The following is a 14,406-nucleotide window of genomic DNA, read 5'->3' on the forward strand; positions in this document are numbered from 1 at the left end:
TCTCTGGTGACTGTCACCATGCAGCACAAAGGAAGGTGTTTCTCTGCTGGGCTGTGGGCAGGTTTCCCTTCCCTGTGCAGCCCTGGCAGCTCACGTCAATGTTCAGTGATGTGCCCAAGCTCCTCTTTGCATAGAGCAGTGCTGGGGAGAGGAACCACCATGGCCAGCTGAGCAACGGTACCAAGGCACTGCAGTGAGCATTGGCTAAGCAGTAGGAGGGCCACGTGAATATGGACCTGGAGTTTTGCTTATGTCCCTTGTGTCACTCTTGTTCCTACCTGCAAACTCGGGTGCACCTGGGCTTGGGCATGTGAGCATCGTGCCCACGGGTGGCATGGGAACCCTAGGCTTGGCTGGCAGTGGGGATGCCCCAACACATCACTCACCATTCTGGGCTGAGGGGTCATCAGCACAACGGGTCTGGGCAGGATAGGGTGAGAAGGGAAAGAAAAATAGAGCCCGGAGTCCACTGGGGAGGCGAAGCAGCTGTAACCGTCAGCACTATTTCAGTGAGCTTGAGGTGGGAAGTTACTGGCCAACCCACAGAAAGGGGCAAGGGGATTGCAGAAAGGAAATGAGTACGTGGCTGTTGCCTCAGGAGAAGCTGCGAGCCCTGGGGGAGCCTGCAGAAGGGCAGTGCCTTGGGACAGGAGCAGAGCAGCCCTGGGGTGGCTGGGATACCTGCAAAGCAGCATGAAGCACGTGCACCTGGACACAGTTCTACTGCTCCTGCTGCTTTCTGGTGAGTAGTGGGTGAGGGGGAGGAGGGGACAAGGTCACCACCTCTGTATGTGTCCTGTGGGAAGGCTGTGACCCAGAGACCACAGTGGTGTTTCACCCCAGACACAATGAATGAAGTGTGGGTAGTCCAAGACAGAGTTAGTCCTGCAATGTGAAGAGCTGGGAGAAAAAAATGTGAGAAAGAGGAGGGTGAGGGGTTTTCCCCTACAGCCTCCTCTCTGCCTTATAGCAACAGGGCTGAGCCCTGTGCCACAGACAGGGCTTCTGGGTGGGGTGCTGTGCTGATCTGGATGAGTCATGGTATCTAGAATGGTGCCCGCAGCCTGGGATCCCTCCTGTGAGGCTCCCAGGTGGGGTGGCTGTACTGGTACATCAAGGCAGATGCGTTGCCTTTGCAGCTACCAGCTCCCACATTTGTCGTCACATTTTGAAGCCTGGCATGCCTTTAATAACACAAGAGAGGGCAGCCAGGGAGCCTCTGAGTGTGCTCGTTTCAGACTGGCACCTATCTCCATGCAGGGTGGGGGGCTGACGCTAGGTTTTGCTCCCCAGACGCCGTGCGAGGCCAGGACAGCTGTGCCGGTGAGACCCCAGCCCACCTAGCCCCGATGGCCCCCATGCCGCTGCTGCTGGGGCCTCACCACCCCCTCCTGCAGCACTGCAGCGGGGGGACGGGCTCGAAGTATGCTGCAAAATCACGGTGGAGCCAGAGGAGAGGAACGAGGCCCCCGGCCTGCCCCTGAACCTGCCCCGCCGCTGCGAGGAGCTGCGCCGCTCCATGCACCCTGCCTGCCGCTGCCTGCAGGCACGCTGGCTCAGGTAGTGGCTCAGGTAGTGGCACCGCGGGGCCCTGGAGCTGCTCGGGGCAGTGCCCTGCTGTGCCCTGGTGCCTCACGGCCCTGCCTGCCCCCCAGGTTGGTGCAGAGGGCAGGGCCAACACTGAACGGCACGGACGGGCTGCGGGCACTACATCTGAACGTCAGCAGAGACCTGGCCCACGACCTCTTCTTCTCCTTCTCCCCAGATCAGGTGAGGGGTGACTGCTGCCATCTGGGGTCCCACGCTGTGGGATGGGCCTTGGCGCGTTTCTTCCACCCCATGCTTGCAGTTGCTTCCTGGACCTGCAGCAGCTCCAGCATCCCGTGCTGAGCCCGTGCTGGGCTAGCTGGGTGCGCTGTGGAAGAGCCCTGCCTCTTTGGCCATCATTCCCCAGGGAGCTAGCCTAGAGGAAAATGTCAGATTGCGTGCCTCCTGCCTGTCCCAAGGTGCTCGCATGGCTTAAACATGCCAGGGGACCATGTCCCACAGGGTGACAGCAGGCTGGGACTCCCCCTGGGGTCTGCCCTCGGGTCTGCCCCTTGGCTGTTGAGCACTGGTGAGAAGGGTTTGCCCTCGGGCTCCTGGCTTTTTACTGAGTTTTGCTCAGTAAAACCCACCTGAGCAGGGCTGAATTTGTGCCTGGAGCAAGGCTGGTGGGTCCTGAGAGCGGTGATGTGGCTGAGTGGGATGCTGCCTGCAAGAGACCCCCAGACCACTGCTCCTTGCTGCAGGGCCCCATGACAATCAGCTCGATGGAGGAGGGGACAGCAGGCAAAATCCGTCTCCCTCGGGAGATATTCCAGTCCCTGGGCAGCCAGGCAGCACACGTGGTGGTGACAGTCCTTGACATCCAGCAGCTCGGCATGTTCGAGGTATGAGCTCTCTATCATTTCCAGCCCCGTGCCAGCCACCAGCACATGCTGCTGGCAGCACCAGGAGGCTGTGAGGAACCGTGCTGCCAGCTCAGCTCAGCCAGCGCTGCCCCAAACAGGAGGACAACCAGACGGGGCAGGTCTTGGATGACACTGTGGTGGGCATCGTGGTGGAGGATATGGACATCTCTGGGCTGCAGGACCCTGTGCGTCTCACTTTCGCCCACCGGCAGCTGCCCCCTGTAAGCTGGATGTGCCCTCCCTCTCCCTGTCTGTCCACTGAGGCACAGGCTCACACCACTCTCCCCTTTGCAGAATGTCACCCCTCTGTGTGTCTTCTGGGATCCCAACCAAGGTATTGGTCTTGCTGGGGTCAGGAGCAGGGCTCTGGTGCAGCAGGGTGGGAGAAAGTTGGCAGGAGGTGGCACTGGATACTCCTGCAGAGCTGCCAAAAGCCTCTGGCCAGGGTGTGAAGGGTCCACTACTGTGTCGGGTCCCCACTGCTGTGTAGAGTCAGCTGGGGATGCTGAGGGCTTTGTGCTGGGAATGCTCTGTTGCTGGGACATGGCCCTAGCACTCTGCTCCTGCTGGGCAGGGGTGCCACAGCGCTATCAGACAATCCATGGCACGCTGTGTGCCACACTCAGCCTCCGTCCTCCCACCTCCTTCCCACCAAGAAGCATTGCAGCTCCCCCACCTGTGCTTGAGGGTCTCTGTGGGGTGGGATGGAGGGCTTGGCTGGAGGATGCTTGCCTGGTGCTCACTGCTGTCACCCTGTGCTGGTTGCAGGGCAGGCAGGGGGCTGGAACACCACAGGATGTGTCACAGTGCCTGGGGACAAGCAGACAGACTGTTCCTGCAACCATCTCACCTTCTTCACCCTCCTCCTGGTGACAACCCCATTCCCTACAGCTCCTGCTTTTACCCTGGCTATGCTGCCAGCCCATCCCTCACCTACTTGGTCCCTCAAGTGTCACCACTAGCTGCACAGAGACAGTCATTTCTGCTCCCAGGCAAGCCCAGGCCTTTCTTAAAAAGAACCTCAGCCCCAGCTTCATGCCCTAGAAGGCAGGAGCATATCAGTAGGGGATGTAAAGGGTGGACGTGGCCTGACTCTGGGAGCACTGAGACTCAGGGGCCCTTCCCTCATCCTGTGCCCATACCTCGAGAGAGGTTGCATCTCCTCAGACCCACTCCCCCCTCCACTCTCCCTGGAGAAATACCTGAGGGCTCTGGGCTTGTGAGGTCCTGCAGCACCTCACCGGGAGTTCTCCTCCTGTGCTGCAGGACCCCACGCAGCCCTGTGGTTCTTGCAGCTGTAGCTAGGTTTTCTAGGTTGGTTTGGGCCCATCTGACCCAGGGTGCATGTGTTTGGCAGAACCCGGCTCTGGGTAGGTTCATGGCACAGACGGTGGTGGCTGTGGCAAATACCAGCTGTGGGGTGGCTGTGGCTTTCTCCATCTTCACCATTGCCTTCTATATTTTCTTAAGGTAGGGTGTTCCAGTGGCTCCATGGACCCTGGATGGGTTTGGGGGTGGGAGGGACACGGGCAGTCCCAGGCCTGGTGTATCTCCATGAACCCTCTGGGGTAAGGGGTGACCCCCAGGTTGGGGCCGGGGCCAGGGGATGCTCCTCTCCCCTGACACTGGCCGTGCCTGCTGTGACCCTCCCCACGGTGTGTGGGCCCCCTCTGCCCCCCTCAGCTGTGTCCCCGGTCTTTTCTGCTCCCTGCCAGGTGCAACTACCAGCAATTCAGGTCTGAGGAGAGCCTCTGCACCAACCTGGGGCTTCACATGAACCTGGTCAGCAGCCTGCTGCTGCTCAACCTGGCTTTCCTGCTCAACAGTGGGGTCTCCAGCAGGGCCATGCCGGGGCTGTGCAGTGCCCTGGGGGGGCTCACTCACTACTGCCTGCTCTGCTGCTTCACCTGGACTGCGCTGGAAGGCTGTCATCTCTACCTTCTCTTCATCAAGGTCCTTGGCACCTACATACACCACTACCTGGCAAAGCTGTGCCTCGTCGGATGGGGTGAGCACTGGTTGTTGGGCCACCCCAGAGGGCAAGAGGGTGAGTGGGTTACAGCCAGCGGGGACAGGGCTCTGCAGTGACAGAGAGTGTAAGCCCCCATCCAGGCTCAGCACAGTGAGTGGCGTTGCCCACGGGAATTCGGGGCAGCTCCTACAGACACCATCTCCTGATGACCCCATGATCTGCTGGGGTCTTCCTTCCCACCCCTGCTCTCCCCAGCCCAGGCACTGTAAGTGACCCCCTTGCCTCCCCAGCCTACCCCACAATGGTCTCCTTTGTTCTTCAGGCTTCCCTGCTCTGGTGGTGGCTGTGGCAGGAGCCGTTGGCAGCTATGGAAAATACAACATTCGGACGATGGACCACCAGACTGTAGTCCACCTGTGCGTGGCATGGCCTCATACCACTGCCCACAGGGGTTGGGTGGCCCTTCAGCATAGGGAACAGTGACCTTGTCCTGCTGGGAGTGCAGCTGTGTGGTTTTTGTGTCCACCCTGTTCAGCTTTGCACAATGCTTCCTCTTTCCTAATCTTGATTAAAACTGAGCTGTGGTAACCGTCGTGCAACAGCACTCTGGCTACAGGCACCCAGTACTGGGAATGCACAGCCACAGATGGAACCTTAGGGTGGGCAGGAGCAGCTGGGCAGTCTCACCAAGCCTCCTTAGTCATGCCCACAGGCCTCCAGGACACAAAGGATGTCCCAGGTCCACCTGGAGTTTCCCTGGGCTTCCTCTTCCTCTGCCCTGCTGTCCCCCATGCTTCATCCTGGCCTTGGAAAAAATCACACTAGCAATGAGGGCATCTCCAAACAAGTCCTCTGGAGGAGACCATGGGGGGCTCTTGTGGGTGCTGCCATGGAGGTGGGGGTAGCAGATCTGCTGGAGACATTGCAGTTGTCTCATTTCAGGTGCTGGATCAATTCTGAACACGTCCTTGTCCACTACATCACGAACTGTGGCTATTTCGGCCTTGTCTTCCTCTTCAACACAGTCATCTTCGGGGTGGTAGCCTGGAAGAACTGCCACCTGTGGAACACTGGAACGGTGCAGGGGCACTGCAAAGCCTGGAGGGGGGCCCTGGCAGTTGTGGGGCTTTTCTGCCTGCTGGGAGTCACCTGGGCGCTGACATTCCTCAGCTATGGCAGCTCCTCAGTGCTTATGCTCTACCTCTCTGCCATCCTGAACTCCCTCCAAGGTCAGAGACAGCTTGAAGCTCTAGCGTGCTGGCTCCCAGGGCTGGGCTGGGAAGACATGGGAGGCAAGAGCAAGCTTGGCAGTGGTTGACTGGGGTCCCAAGGCACTGGCACTGTCTGGCTCCCCTTTAGCAGGGAGCAGAGTGACCCCACCAATGGGTCCCAGCCACCAGTGCTGTGCTGTGCAGAGGTTGGAGAAGCACCCAGAGGAGACCCTCTCTCTGCCAATGCTGAGTGTCCTTCTTCCTTCCCCTGCAGGCCTCTTCATCTTCATCTGGCTGGTTGTCCTCTACTACCCAAAGATGGAGGAGACCACAAACTCCCTCTCCCACATCACGAAGAACGACAGAACCATGGCTGTGTCGCAGGGATAGCTGCTGGCTGGACTTCCTCCCAGTGAGCGCACTTGCTGCCCGCAAGCTTCCAGCCTGCAGGACACAGCTCCCTGTGGAGGACAAGCACCCCAGCTGACCAGTGTGGTCCTGGCCCTCACCAATACCTCAGTTTATCCTTCATTGGGTTTGATCCACCCCAGCGGGACTTTTTGCTTTGTCCTTTTGCTCCTGGGGGCCTGCCTTGGGCAGCACACAGCACCTTGGTGCAAGGAATCCCAACACTGCCCTTCTGCCAAAGTCCCTGCAGGCTTCGTGACCTCAGAATTGCTCTGATCTTGTTCCCCAGGGACTCTTGCTGTGGCCCATGAGCTGGCTACCTTCATCCTGGATGGGGCCATGCTGATCTTTGCCCATAATTCCCAGAAGATGGACTGGGGCACTGGACCAGCCCAGGGGTGGGTTTTCCTGCTGTACCCGGACTCTGCAGACCCCATGAGGGTCAGGTCTGAGAATTAGCAAAAGAGGTTAATCCACCAAGCATCTTTACAATACGGCCTCTCCAAATGAACCTGGGATAATTCTTCAGGCAGTGGATCTGCTGCGCTTGTCTCCTGCAGAACACTGCAGCTAGTAGCAATTTCCATGAGGACACCACACTTTGGCCCACTGGGCACAAGGGTGCTGCATCCCCTATACCCTCAGCCAGCTGTGGCTGCTCCCCAAGCTGCGCTGTCCCCTCCATGCTGTATTACATCTGTGTGTGCAAGTCAACACCCGTCATCTCAGAGAAAACAGCTGTCTTGTCCAATCCACGTCTGTTTTAGCATTAAAACTTTGCTAGTTGTCTAAGCACTACGGATTTAGTCTTTGATGTTTACAAGTCAACAATGTTTATTATTTTATTCATTTTAGGGATGTATAAGTGACCTAAAATCTTTCTAGCAATTTGCTGTCATTTAGAAGGAAGAGAGATCTGTATATGCACATACACATGCATGCTGTGACACCAAGAACTGCACAAAGTCCAGTTCTGGTGGGCAAAGAGCTCCCTCTCCGTACATGCCTGTGTGACTCATTCTGGGGAGGAGAAAAGCAGAAACCTTCTTCCTCTCCACTGAAGGTTTCCGGTAATTTGTTCTCTATAGATGGGGCCATTTTAGAAACACCATGTTCCCCTGCTCTGTGCAGGGATGCCTGCCCCTTCCAAAGCCAACCCAGAGTAAGAAAGTCTGTGAAAAAAAATCTTGTGGCTCTATTTGCTCTCTAGGCTAAGCCTGCAGACAGGGCTTGCTGGGTTGCTGGATTCTGAAAAGCCCAACAGCATGCCCTACCTCCCAGGAGCCAGACCCCATGAGGCACCTCATCTCATCCCCCTGGAGCAGCCCCTGTATCTCAGCTTTCCTGAGTGCTTGTTTCATTGTGGGCCAGGAGGGGATGAGAAGGTCCAAGGGATATGACAGAGAATAGAAATGTTCTGATGTGGCTTATCCTTTGAGCACCATTTGAATCTCCTTCACCAGAACCCCTGTAAAGATGCAGACAAGAGTCTCTCTGCTACTGCTATGTTTATTTGGAAACAGCCATTTTCTACAGTGTCCGCCTCCTCATGCTGACAGTTGCAGCAGCCACGGCGAACACACCAAGCACACACAGCAGGATGAGGCCTCCAGGGAGCCACAGGTTGGGTTCTGCCAAAGAGAGGAAAGGTTGGTTACAGGTCTGGCTCTCCTCAGCTGGCCATGGCTCCTGGCATGGTTTCTACAGGCCAGTGGGATGTGTTTGGGGGCAGGAGGCAAGCAGAAGAGGAGGCTATTGCCTGTGAAGGGCAAGAACCACCAGAGCTGGGATACTGGGGATCCCTGAGGGCACTAACAGGACTTGGTCACCCCCACCAGCCTCACCTTGGGCCTCCACCCACCTGCTGCCCAGGGTTTCCATTTAAAATCATGCCTGGACTTCATGCTTGCTCCAAGCCATACTGTCAGCAGGTTTCTCCCCAGCCCTGTTCCTGGACTGCTGCTTAGATCTCCTAGATTGACCCTGGTGCTTGGAAAGATCCTGACTTGCTGGGTTGATTCAGAGTCCACCACCGTGAAAACCCAGCCTTCCACACCTTGGGTGCTATACCCACAGCCTTCTGGCTCTTAGATCCTTCCAGCCCCACTTCTCTGCTCAGCTTGACCTGTGCCTTCTGTGGGAACCCCTTACACAGAGCTAACCCCTGTGCTGGTGTGACTTCTGGAGCACGCCATGTGTGGATGTGATACTTGAAAAGCTCCACGGTCCTATGCAGGGCAGTGACTTTAGAAGCTCTTTGTAATAATGTGACATTACCCAGACAGTGGCAAGGGTTTGAGAACTGCTCCTGTCCTCCCAGGAGCATCATACGTACCCTGCACATCCTGGTGGTCAGCCCTGGAGTGATGGCTCTCTGCTTCCAAGGAAGGAGCAGCCAGCAGGTGGATGGGCCCGTAGGAGACAATCTTATTGTAGTCATCCGCCAGTGCCCGCTTGCTCCTCCAGTGTCTGGGGCATTGCTGCCAACACAGCCAAGAGAAAGGAGGTAGGACCAGAGGGCAGGAGAGCAGTGCAACCCATAGGGCAAAGAGGAAGAGCTGTCCTGATACTCTGCCCCGTCAAGCCCCTAGAGCATGGGAAAGGAGGTGGTTCTGAAAGAACCCTTTCCACAAGCAGCGGGCCCTGCATGGCTGAGAAAGCTCACCTTGGCACAGGGCTCAGGACTGTCGGGGAGACACAGCCGGACACGGCAGTGCAGGAACACCTCAGAGTACCCCACAAACTGAAACATCTGGAAGCTGAACTTGGCGGTAGTGCTCTCTCCTATGGCATTCAGGTACGTCACGGTCTCGTCGTGGGGACACCTGGGACATGGGGACATGATGGATGAGTCAGCAGGCAGAAAAGAAGGGAGTACATCCTGGCCTGGGACACCAGCAGGGACATGGGGACCAGGTGCAGCCCCCAGGCAGAACTGGACAGCATCATTTGTGTCTGGGTACCCATGGGGATGCATTCCCTTAGCACTGTGTATCATGCCCAGCCCAGGCTGGAGCTCCCACCAGTGAAGGAGCTGTTTCATACCTGGCTCTGTGGGGCCATCACCACTGGGTAAAGTGGGAGTGAGCCTGGTTGTGGTCTACATCCCACATATCCACGTTACCAACTTCAGCTTGGCCACAGCCACCTTTCCGCATATCAAAGGCTGTCTGCATCCCTCCTTGCCCTTTGCCTCCCCAGCCAGCCAAGAGTGATGCTGGACATCCTGAAGTTAGATGAGGGTTAGAAGAGAGTGTGGGAGGGCTAAATTCAGAGCAGTCTGAGAGCTCATCAGGCCTGGGAAGCATTTAATGGTGTCACTGCTCACAGCTCCCTCACAAACAACTTGTCCTCAGCAGCCCACAAAGACGGGCAACTGTGCTCATGGTGCCTGTGGCACAGAGACTGGGAGTGCTAGGGTAACGCTGCTCACCCCTGCTCAATGAGCTCATGCCGCACATCCTGGTAGGGATCTGAACTTGGTGTGGCCCAGCAGTCCTCAACACTCAGGAGGAAGTATCGGAGCTGATGCTGTCCTTCTATCTTCAGCATGGCATAGAGTGTGTCTGTGATGGGGACAGCTGTGTTTGGCGGGTGATAGGGCTGGAGGTAGGAGGGAGTCTTGTACAGCCGCATGCTGACATTGAAGTGCCCTTCTTTGACCACGAACTGCACCAGCCTGAGAGGAGAGGAAAGCTCATGAGCACAACAAGAAGGCAGGAGCTCAGTCAGGCCCACAGTGCTGGCACAGGTTCCTCCAGGTTGCTGACCCTGGGCATTTTCCCACTCTCAAGTACAGCCTTGCTAAGAGTTGGGCTTGTCCATCTGCACTATGTGCAGATAGGGGCAAGGGCAGCTCCACAGTGTGTGCAGAGCTCTGGGGGTTCCCACAGAGATGCTGGTCAGTGAGGGCTAGAAGGCCACCCACAGGTTCCAACCTGCACCTCCACAGTGAGCATGTTCCAGTGCCCACTTTATTTTTTGGAGAATAGCAGAAAGGTAGATTCTACATGCCCCTGTCCCAAGCCCAAACATTATCTTGAAAAACTATATTTGGGCCCTCTCTGGACAGAGAGAGAGGTACCCTGATGTGATATTGTTCTCAGCGCTCTCTGGTGGCTCCACAGGGCTTTTGCAAACCATCTCATTAAAGGCAGCTATTTTCCCACAAACTCAAATATACTGTCAGCAGCAAGGTGAGAAGGAACCACTCACTTGTCGACAGCGGTGAGAGCAAAGGGCACCTTCACCACCTGCTCATAGGCATAGACGCAGGAGAAATGCACCTCCAGCTGAAAACTCCGGGAGATCACATTCCCGTGAACTTCCCGCTCTGACTCGATGACGTTCGCGTATGACACATGGGAGTGGTTTTGCTGGAATGACACAGAAACAAGGTGTCCAGACCATGCCTCAGTCCATACACAGAGCTCAGCAACTCAGCTGTAGCTGCTTGAGGCCATCAGGCTTCAAATCCCATGTCCAGGGGCTACTGGCAGCCACCACCAGAGGAGGCAGGAGGCAGCACACAGACCAGAGGTGATAGCCCTCCTGTGCAGGACAGAGATGAATCACCAGTTCCTCAGCACCCTCCCTGGTCCATGAGAACCTGTCAGGTTCTCCAGGAGAGTCTGCAGAGCCCTGTGCAGTGGGCCCCCTTCCCAGGCAGAAAGCAACCCACAGCCTCTGGGGACAGTGGCTGGGTCAAACCCATCTCCTGGCTAGTGACAGATCCCACCAGTACAGTGCATTTCTAAAGAATTAAGTGATGTACCAAGGGGTTACAGCCAGGACTGCAGAGCTCAGAAGTTCGTGCCAGAAAGCGGAAGCCTGTTATCAGCTCCTAAAGAATACACTGAGACTTCCATGCTCTGCTGAACATGACAAGATGTGCTGCCAGCAGTGGTTTGGTGGAGGCAGAAGAGCTTTCTGATAGCACCTCCCCCACCCCCAGAGAAGCATATCAAGGGGAAAGAGAACTTCACAGTGCCAGATACAAAAGGAAAAGTCTCCATGGCTTTCCCCTGCTGTCCCCACTCAGCATGTCTGTTCCTCTCATGGCTTCAAAACTATGCAAAGAATCTGTGCTGGATCCTCACCTGAATTATTGATCCACAGGCAGTGTGATTTTCACCTGTGAGAGTGGCTGCAAAAAACCGCTCGCCCTCTTCTTCCCTTTCTGAAACCTTGCATGCCTGGTTCTTCAAGTGGACAAGTTCCAGGGGGATTTTCAAGAGTTCAAACACCTCCTTCCTCACCATCATCTTCATGTGTTCTTCCTCGCAGGCCAATTTTAGTACAACATCTGGGGGAAAAAGCCATCTGCAATAGCAATAAGAGGCCTGAGGGAGCCCTAGGTCAGCCATGGAACGGCACAGTCCCACTGAGCTCAGCAAACCCTCACCCCAGCTTTGTGGGAGGCTGCTGGTAGGGGTCTTCAGAGACACTGGGCAAAAGCTAGAGACAAACCTTTGGAAATGCACAGAAGTTAACGAGTAGTTTTCTGATAGTTGCCTGACACCTGCACAAGTCCACAGCTGCTGATACTCTGAATGGACACAGCCCTCAAACTCAAGACACCACAGGCAGATGTCATGGGTCTGGTCCCTTCAGGTGAGTCATCTACAGAATTGCTGCAGTCTGCCAAGGTAACCAGGCAGTAACAGAGATCCTCAATTTCAGATGAACAAGGCACAATTTTGACCAGTGTCTGAAAGAAGCCTGCACTGTAGCTGTGCTGGAGCCTGTGTGGCTGCAAGGCAGCTGTGCTCTGCAGTATGCCTTGTTGCCCTGATAGGGCTACACCACAGCAAAGGTTTCCTTCTTACAGGAATTAAGTCTGTTGGGGAGGAAGGAAATGGCTTGTGACTGGGTCTTTTATCAAACTGTAGTCAGGACAGGGTGGCAGAGGTGGGGGGATGCACCCAAACCAAGAGCTGGGAGGTACTCCTGGGGTCCACAGTGGTAACACCAGCGCACCCTGCTTGTTACCCTTCTCTTTGGTGCCTGTGGGCAGACTGAGCTCACCAGCACCCCCAACACTACCTTGGCACAACGCCCCCGTGAAGCCAGGTTTGCAGCTGCAAATGGGTCTGTCCTCCACCATCTGGCACTCCCCCTGGTGTTGGCATGGGTTCAGCAGGCAGGTGTCTGAGTTCCTCTTGGGACGCAGGGCAAAACCTTCCCTCAAGCTGTGAGGGCTCACCAGCTCACCTGCAGTGAAGGCAACACAAACAAGATCAATGCTGTAACATTTGCCCTACGAGAGACACAAAAGTGAATTTGCCCCACTGCTCTCAAGGGCTGAGATCCTCACTCAGAGCAAAAGCAGGGACCCTGCCACCATGCCACCAAATCTCAGGAAAAAGCTGCTGCCTTGGCACACCTGCGAGGATGTGATCAAGAGCATAGTAGACCTCCCCAGAATGGGCATAATCTGGATTGGAGCTCAGAAGGTAGCATCAGCTAGCATGGAGAGTGGTGGCACATCACAGCATCTGTGCCTATCTCCATAGGTTATATACCATATGTGGCTGGCTGGATGGAGAGTCCGAAGTTTCTACCTGTTTTGACAGCTCTTATATGCCATTTCGTGCCCTCCTGAGCATTGCTCCCTCATCCCCCTTTAGCAGTTTTCGGCAGTCCTTGTATGAGGAACCTGAACACAGATCAGGTGAGGCTTCCACCTCCCCTTTCCATACTACCTGTCTGTGACCCAGCAGGGACAGTACACAATGAGACTCACTCTTGTTGCCTTCACAGCAAGCCAGGCATAGGGCAGAGACCAGCAGCAAATGTGTCACAGTCCCTTCCTGTAAAAACAAGCAGGCTCTGGGTAACTAAGGTTTTCAGCATGCTCACTGGCAATGTTTGCAATCATTCAGAAAAAGCCAACCCTCAAGCATGGGTATGATAATTTCGGCACTGTATTTTCTCCAAAAACTACAGGTTCAATGGTATGAAGTAATTTCCTATCCCAAGGGGCAAAATCAACAATCCCATCCCAACCCAGAATAATGCAATGGCCAGCTACTGTCCTGAATTTAGGTAGCATATAGCTGAACCCAAAAGGGATAGTCCAGAAAGAAGGGGTGGGAGTAACAAGATCTCAGACAGCAGGGATGTGCTGGCAATGATGAAGCCATATTTCAGCATGAACAGGCACTCTGAGTAAAACCGCACAGCTGAGGCATCAGTCCAAGCTCCCAACAGAGAAAAGGAATCTCTCTCTTCCCACTCCAGCCATAGCTTTCATTTGAACAGTTAGGATTTGCAAAAGCATCTCTGCCGTTAACGTATATCCACAACAATGGAGACAATGGGATTAAAAAAGCAAAAACAACCACAACCTTGAACACAACTAAAATTTATGCCATGAAGCCACAGATAAAGTCAGTCTCCCCCACCAGGCCAGATAACGTGTTTCTTTAGAGAAATTAATGGCATGGTGTTGGATGAGTCCCAGACATTGGAGTCTCATCACAGCCATGGATATGGGTCACCTGGGGCTAGTGGCTCTGACGTGCTGCTGCCCTGCTCACTGCACATGGCCCCAGGGCAGGGCAAAGTAAGGCCAAAAGCTCCACTGTGGTCTGGCAGCGAATCATATATTTCCCCAGGTTTACGCTGAGCAGCTGTGACCACCAGAAGTCTGTGCAAGGAGGGTTTATTCCCAGCCGTGCTCCTCACTCACTGCAGCAAAGCAGAGATGGTTCACAAAGCACCAATTCTACAAAACCCTGGGCATGCAGAGCCCCATCTGCCGTGGGGGCATGGCTCCCATGGCACAATCCCTGAGTGGAAAACTGGTCCCTGCTGCTGCCAGGGCCATACTGCTGGCAGATACTGGCTTGTTCCCAGCTCAGTATGACAACCCTGGCAAACCTGGGAAGCTCTGCCCTCTGCTTCTGTAAAATAGGAGGTGCCTCCGCTTGCAAAGCCCCTTCCTGGAAGAGCCACCCATGGCTGCAGCAGCCTCAATGCAAAGCTCTCACCTGTTCTCATCCCACTCACCATTGTCAGACCACTCCAAGCTCATCTACACACAGCAGGCTGGGTCCTCCTTGCACTTCCCGCTGCCAGCTTTATATCACCTCCTAGCAGCTCATCCTCTCCCCCCCACAAACATGCTGCCTCTGTGATTGCACAAGAGCCAGATTACCACCGGTCAGCAGCGGGCCGGGAAGAAAGGGCTCTCCAAAAGTGCGTCCTCCAGCATGGCCCTTCCGATTAGCTCAGGGCTGGTGAATGATGATGACCCAATTCACAGCCTTGATGGGACCCCAAGCGGGAACAGCGTCTGCAACAACCCTGCATCAGTAACATCCCCAGCAGTCTGGGGTTTTATGCATCCAACTGCTTT

General features: G+C 55.4%; 2 protein-coding genes across 5 annotated transcripts; one reads left to right on the forward strand and one right to left on the reverse strand.

Annotated features, from left to right (window-relative positions):
* Positions 1 to 613: 613 nt before the first annotated feature.
* Positions 614 to 6,830, forward strand: ADGRG3 (adhesion G protein-coupled receptor G3). Of its 3 annotated transcripts, none has more exons than XM_084533424.1 (13): positions 614 to 742; positions 1,294 to 1,323; positions 1,398 to 1,560; positions 1,656 to 1,770; positions 2,292 to 2,432; positions 2,552 to 2,674; positions 2,748 to 2,787; positions 3,222 to 3,322; positions 3,811 to 3,923; positions 4,169 to 4,461; positions 4,748 to 4,841; positions 5,368 to 5,654; positions 5,911 to 6,830. In XM_084533424.1, exons 1-13 carry the CDS (start codon positions 694 to 696, stop codon positions 6,024 to 6,026), a joined length of 1,665 nt encoding a protein of 554 aa, XP_084389550.1. In that variant the 5' UTR covers positions 614 to 693; the 3' UTR covers positions 6,027 to 6,830. The 3 variants fall into 3 exon arrangements, with proteins under 3 accessions (XP_084389550.1, XP_084389551.1, XP_084389552.1); XM_084533425.1 differs by having other exon boundaries at positions 2,552 to 2,638; XM_084533426.1 differs by lacking the exons at positions 4,748 to 4,841; positions 5,368 to 5,654.
* A 706-nt stretch (positions 6,831 to 7,536) lies between these two features.
* Positions 7,537 to 14,090, reverse strand: LOC311443575 (uromodulin-like). 2 transcript variants are annotated; one of them, XM_084533864.1, is made up of 9 exons: positions 14,058 to 14,090; positions 12,790 to 12,856; positions 12,090 to 12,257; positions 11,144 to 11,349; positions 10,260 to 10,420; positions 9,478 to 9,723; positions 8,710 to 8,869; positions 8,380 to 8,524; positions 7,537 to 7,675 (listed from the first exon to the last, which is right to left on the reverse strand). In XM_084533864.1, the coding sequence occupies exons 1-9, from the start codon at positions 14,058 to 14,060 to the stop codon at positions 7,575 to 7,577; spliced, it is 1,257 nt and encodes a 418-aa protein (XP_084389990.1). In that variant the 5' UTR covers positions 14,061 to 14,090; the 3' UTR covers positions 7,537 to 7,574. The 2 variants fall into 2 exon arrangements, with proteins under 2 accessions (XP_084389990.1, XP_084389991.1); XM_084533865.1 differs by lacking the exon at positions 14,058 to 14,090 and having other exon boundaries at positions 11,144 to 11,366; positions 12,790 to 12,844.
* Positions 14,091 to 14,406: the final 316 nt, after the last annotated feature.

The sequence above is a fragment of the Aythya ferina genome, assembly GCF_964211825.1.
Source record: "Aythya ferina genome assembly, chromosome: 12".
In the NCBI taxonomy this organism is placed as follows: domain Eukaryota; kingdom Metazoa; phylum Chordata; class Aves; order Anseriformes; family Anatidae; genus Aythya; species Aythya ferina.

Excerpts from the sequence above, each read along its gene's own strand:
- ADGRG3 (XM_084533424.1), top strand. The coding sequence starts at position 694 with ATGAAGCACGTGCACCTGGACACAGTTCTACTGCTCCTGCTGCTTTCT. Across the intron at positions 1,561-1,655 it reads CTGCAGGCACGCTGGCTCAG|GTTGGTGCAGAGGGCAGGGC; the intron begins GTAGTGGCTCAG and ends CCTGCCCCCCAG. Across the intron at positions 3,323-3,810 it reads CCTTCTTCACCCTCCTCCTG|AACCCGGCTCTGGGTAGGTT; the intron begins GTGACAACCCCA and ends TGTGTTTGGCAG.
- LOC311443575 (XM_084533864.1), bottom strand. Across the intron at positions 9,724-10,259 it reads GCTCTCACCGCTGTCGACAA|GCTGGTGCAGTTCGTGGTCA; the intron begins GTGAGTGGTTCC and ends CTCTCCTCTCAG. Across the intron at positions 8,525-8,709 it reads GTCCTGAGCCCTGTGCCAAG|CAATGCCCCAGACACTGGAG; the intron begins GTGAGCTTTCTC and ends CTGTGTTGGCAG.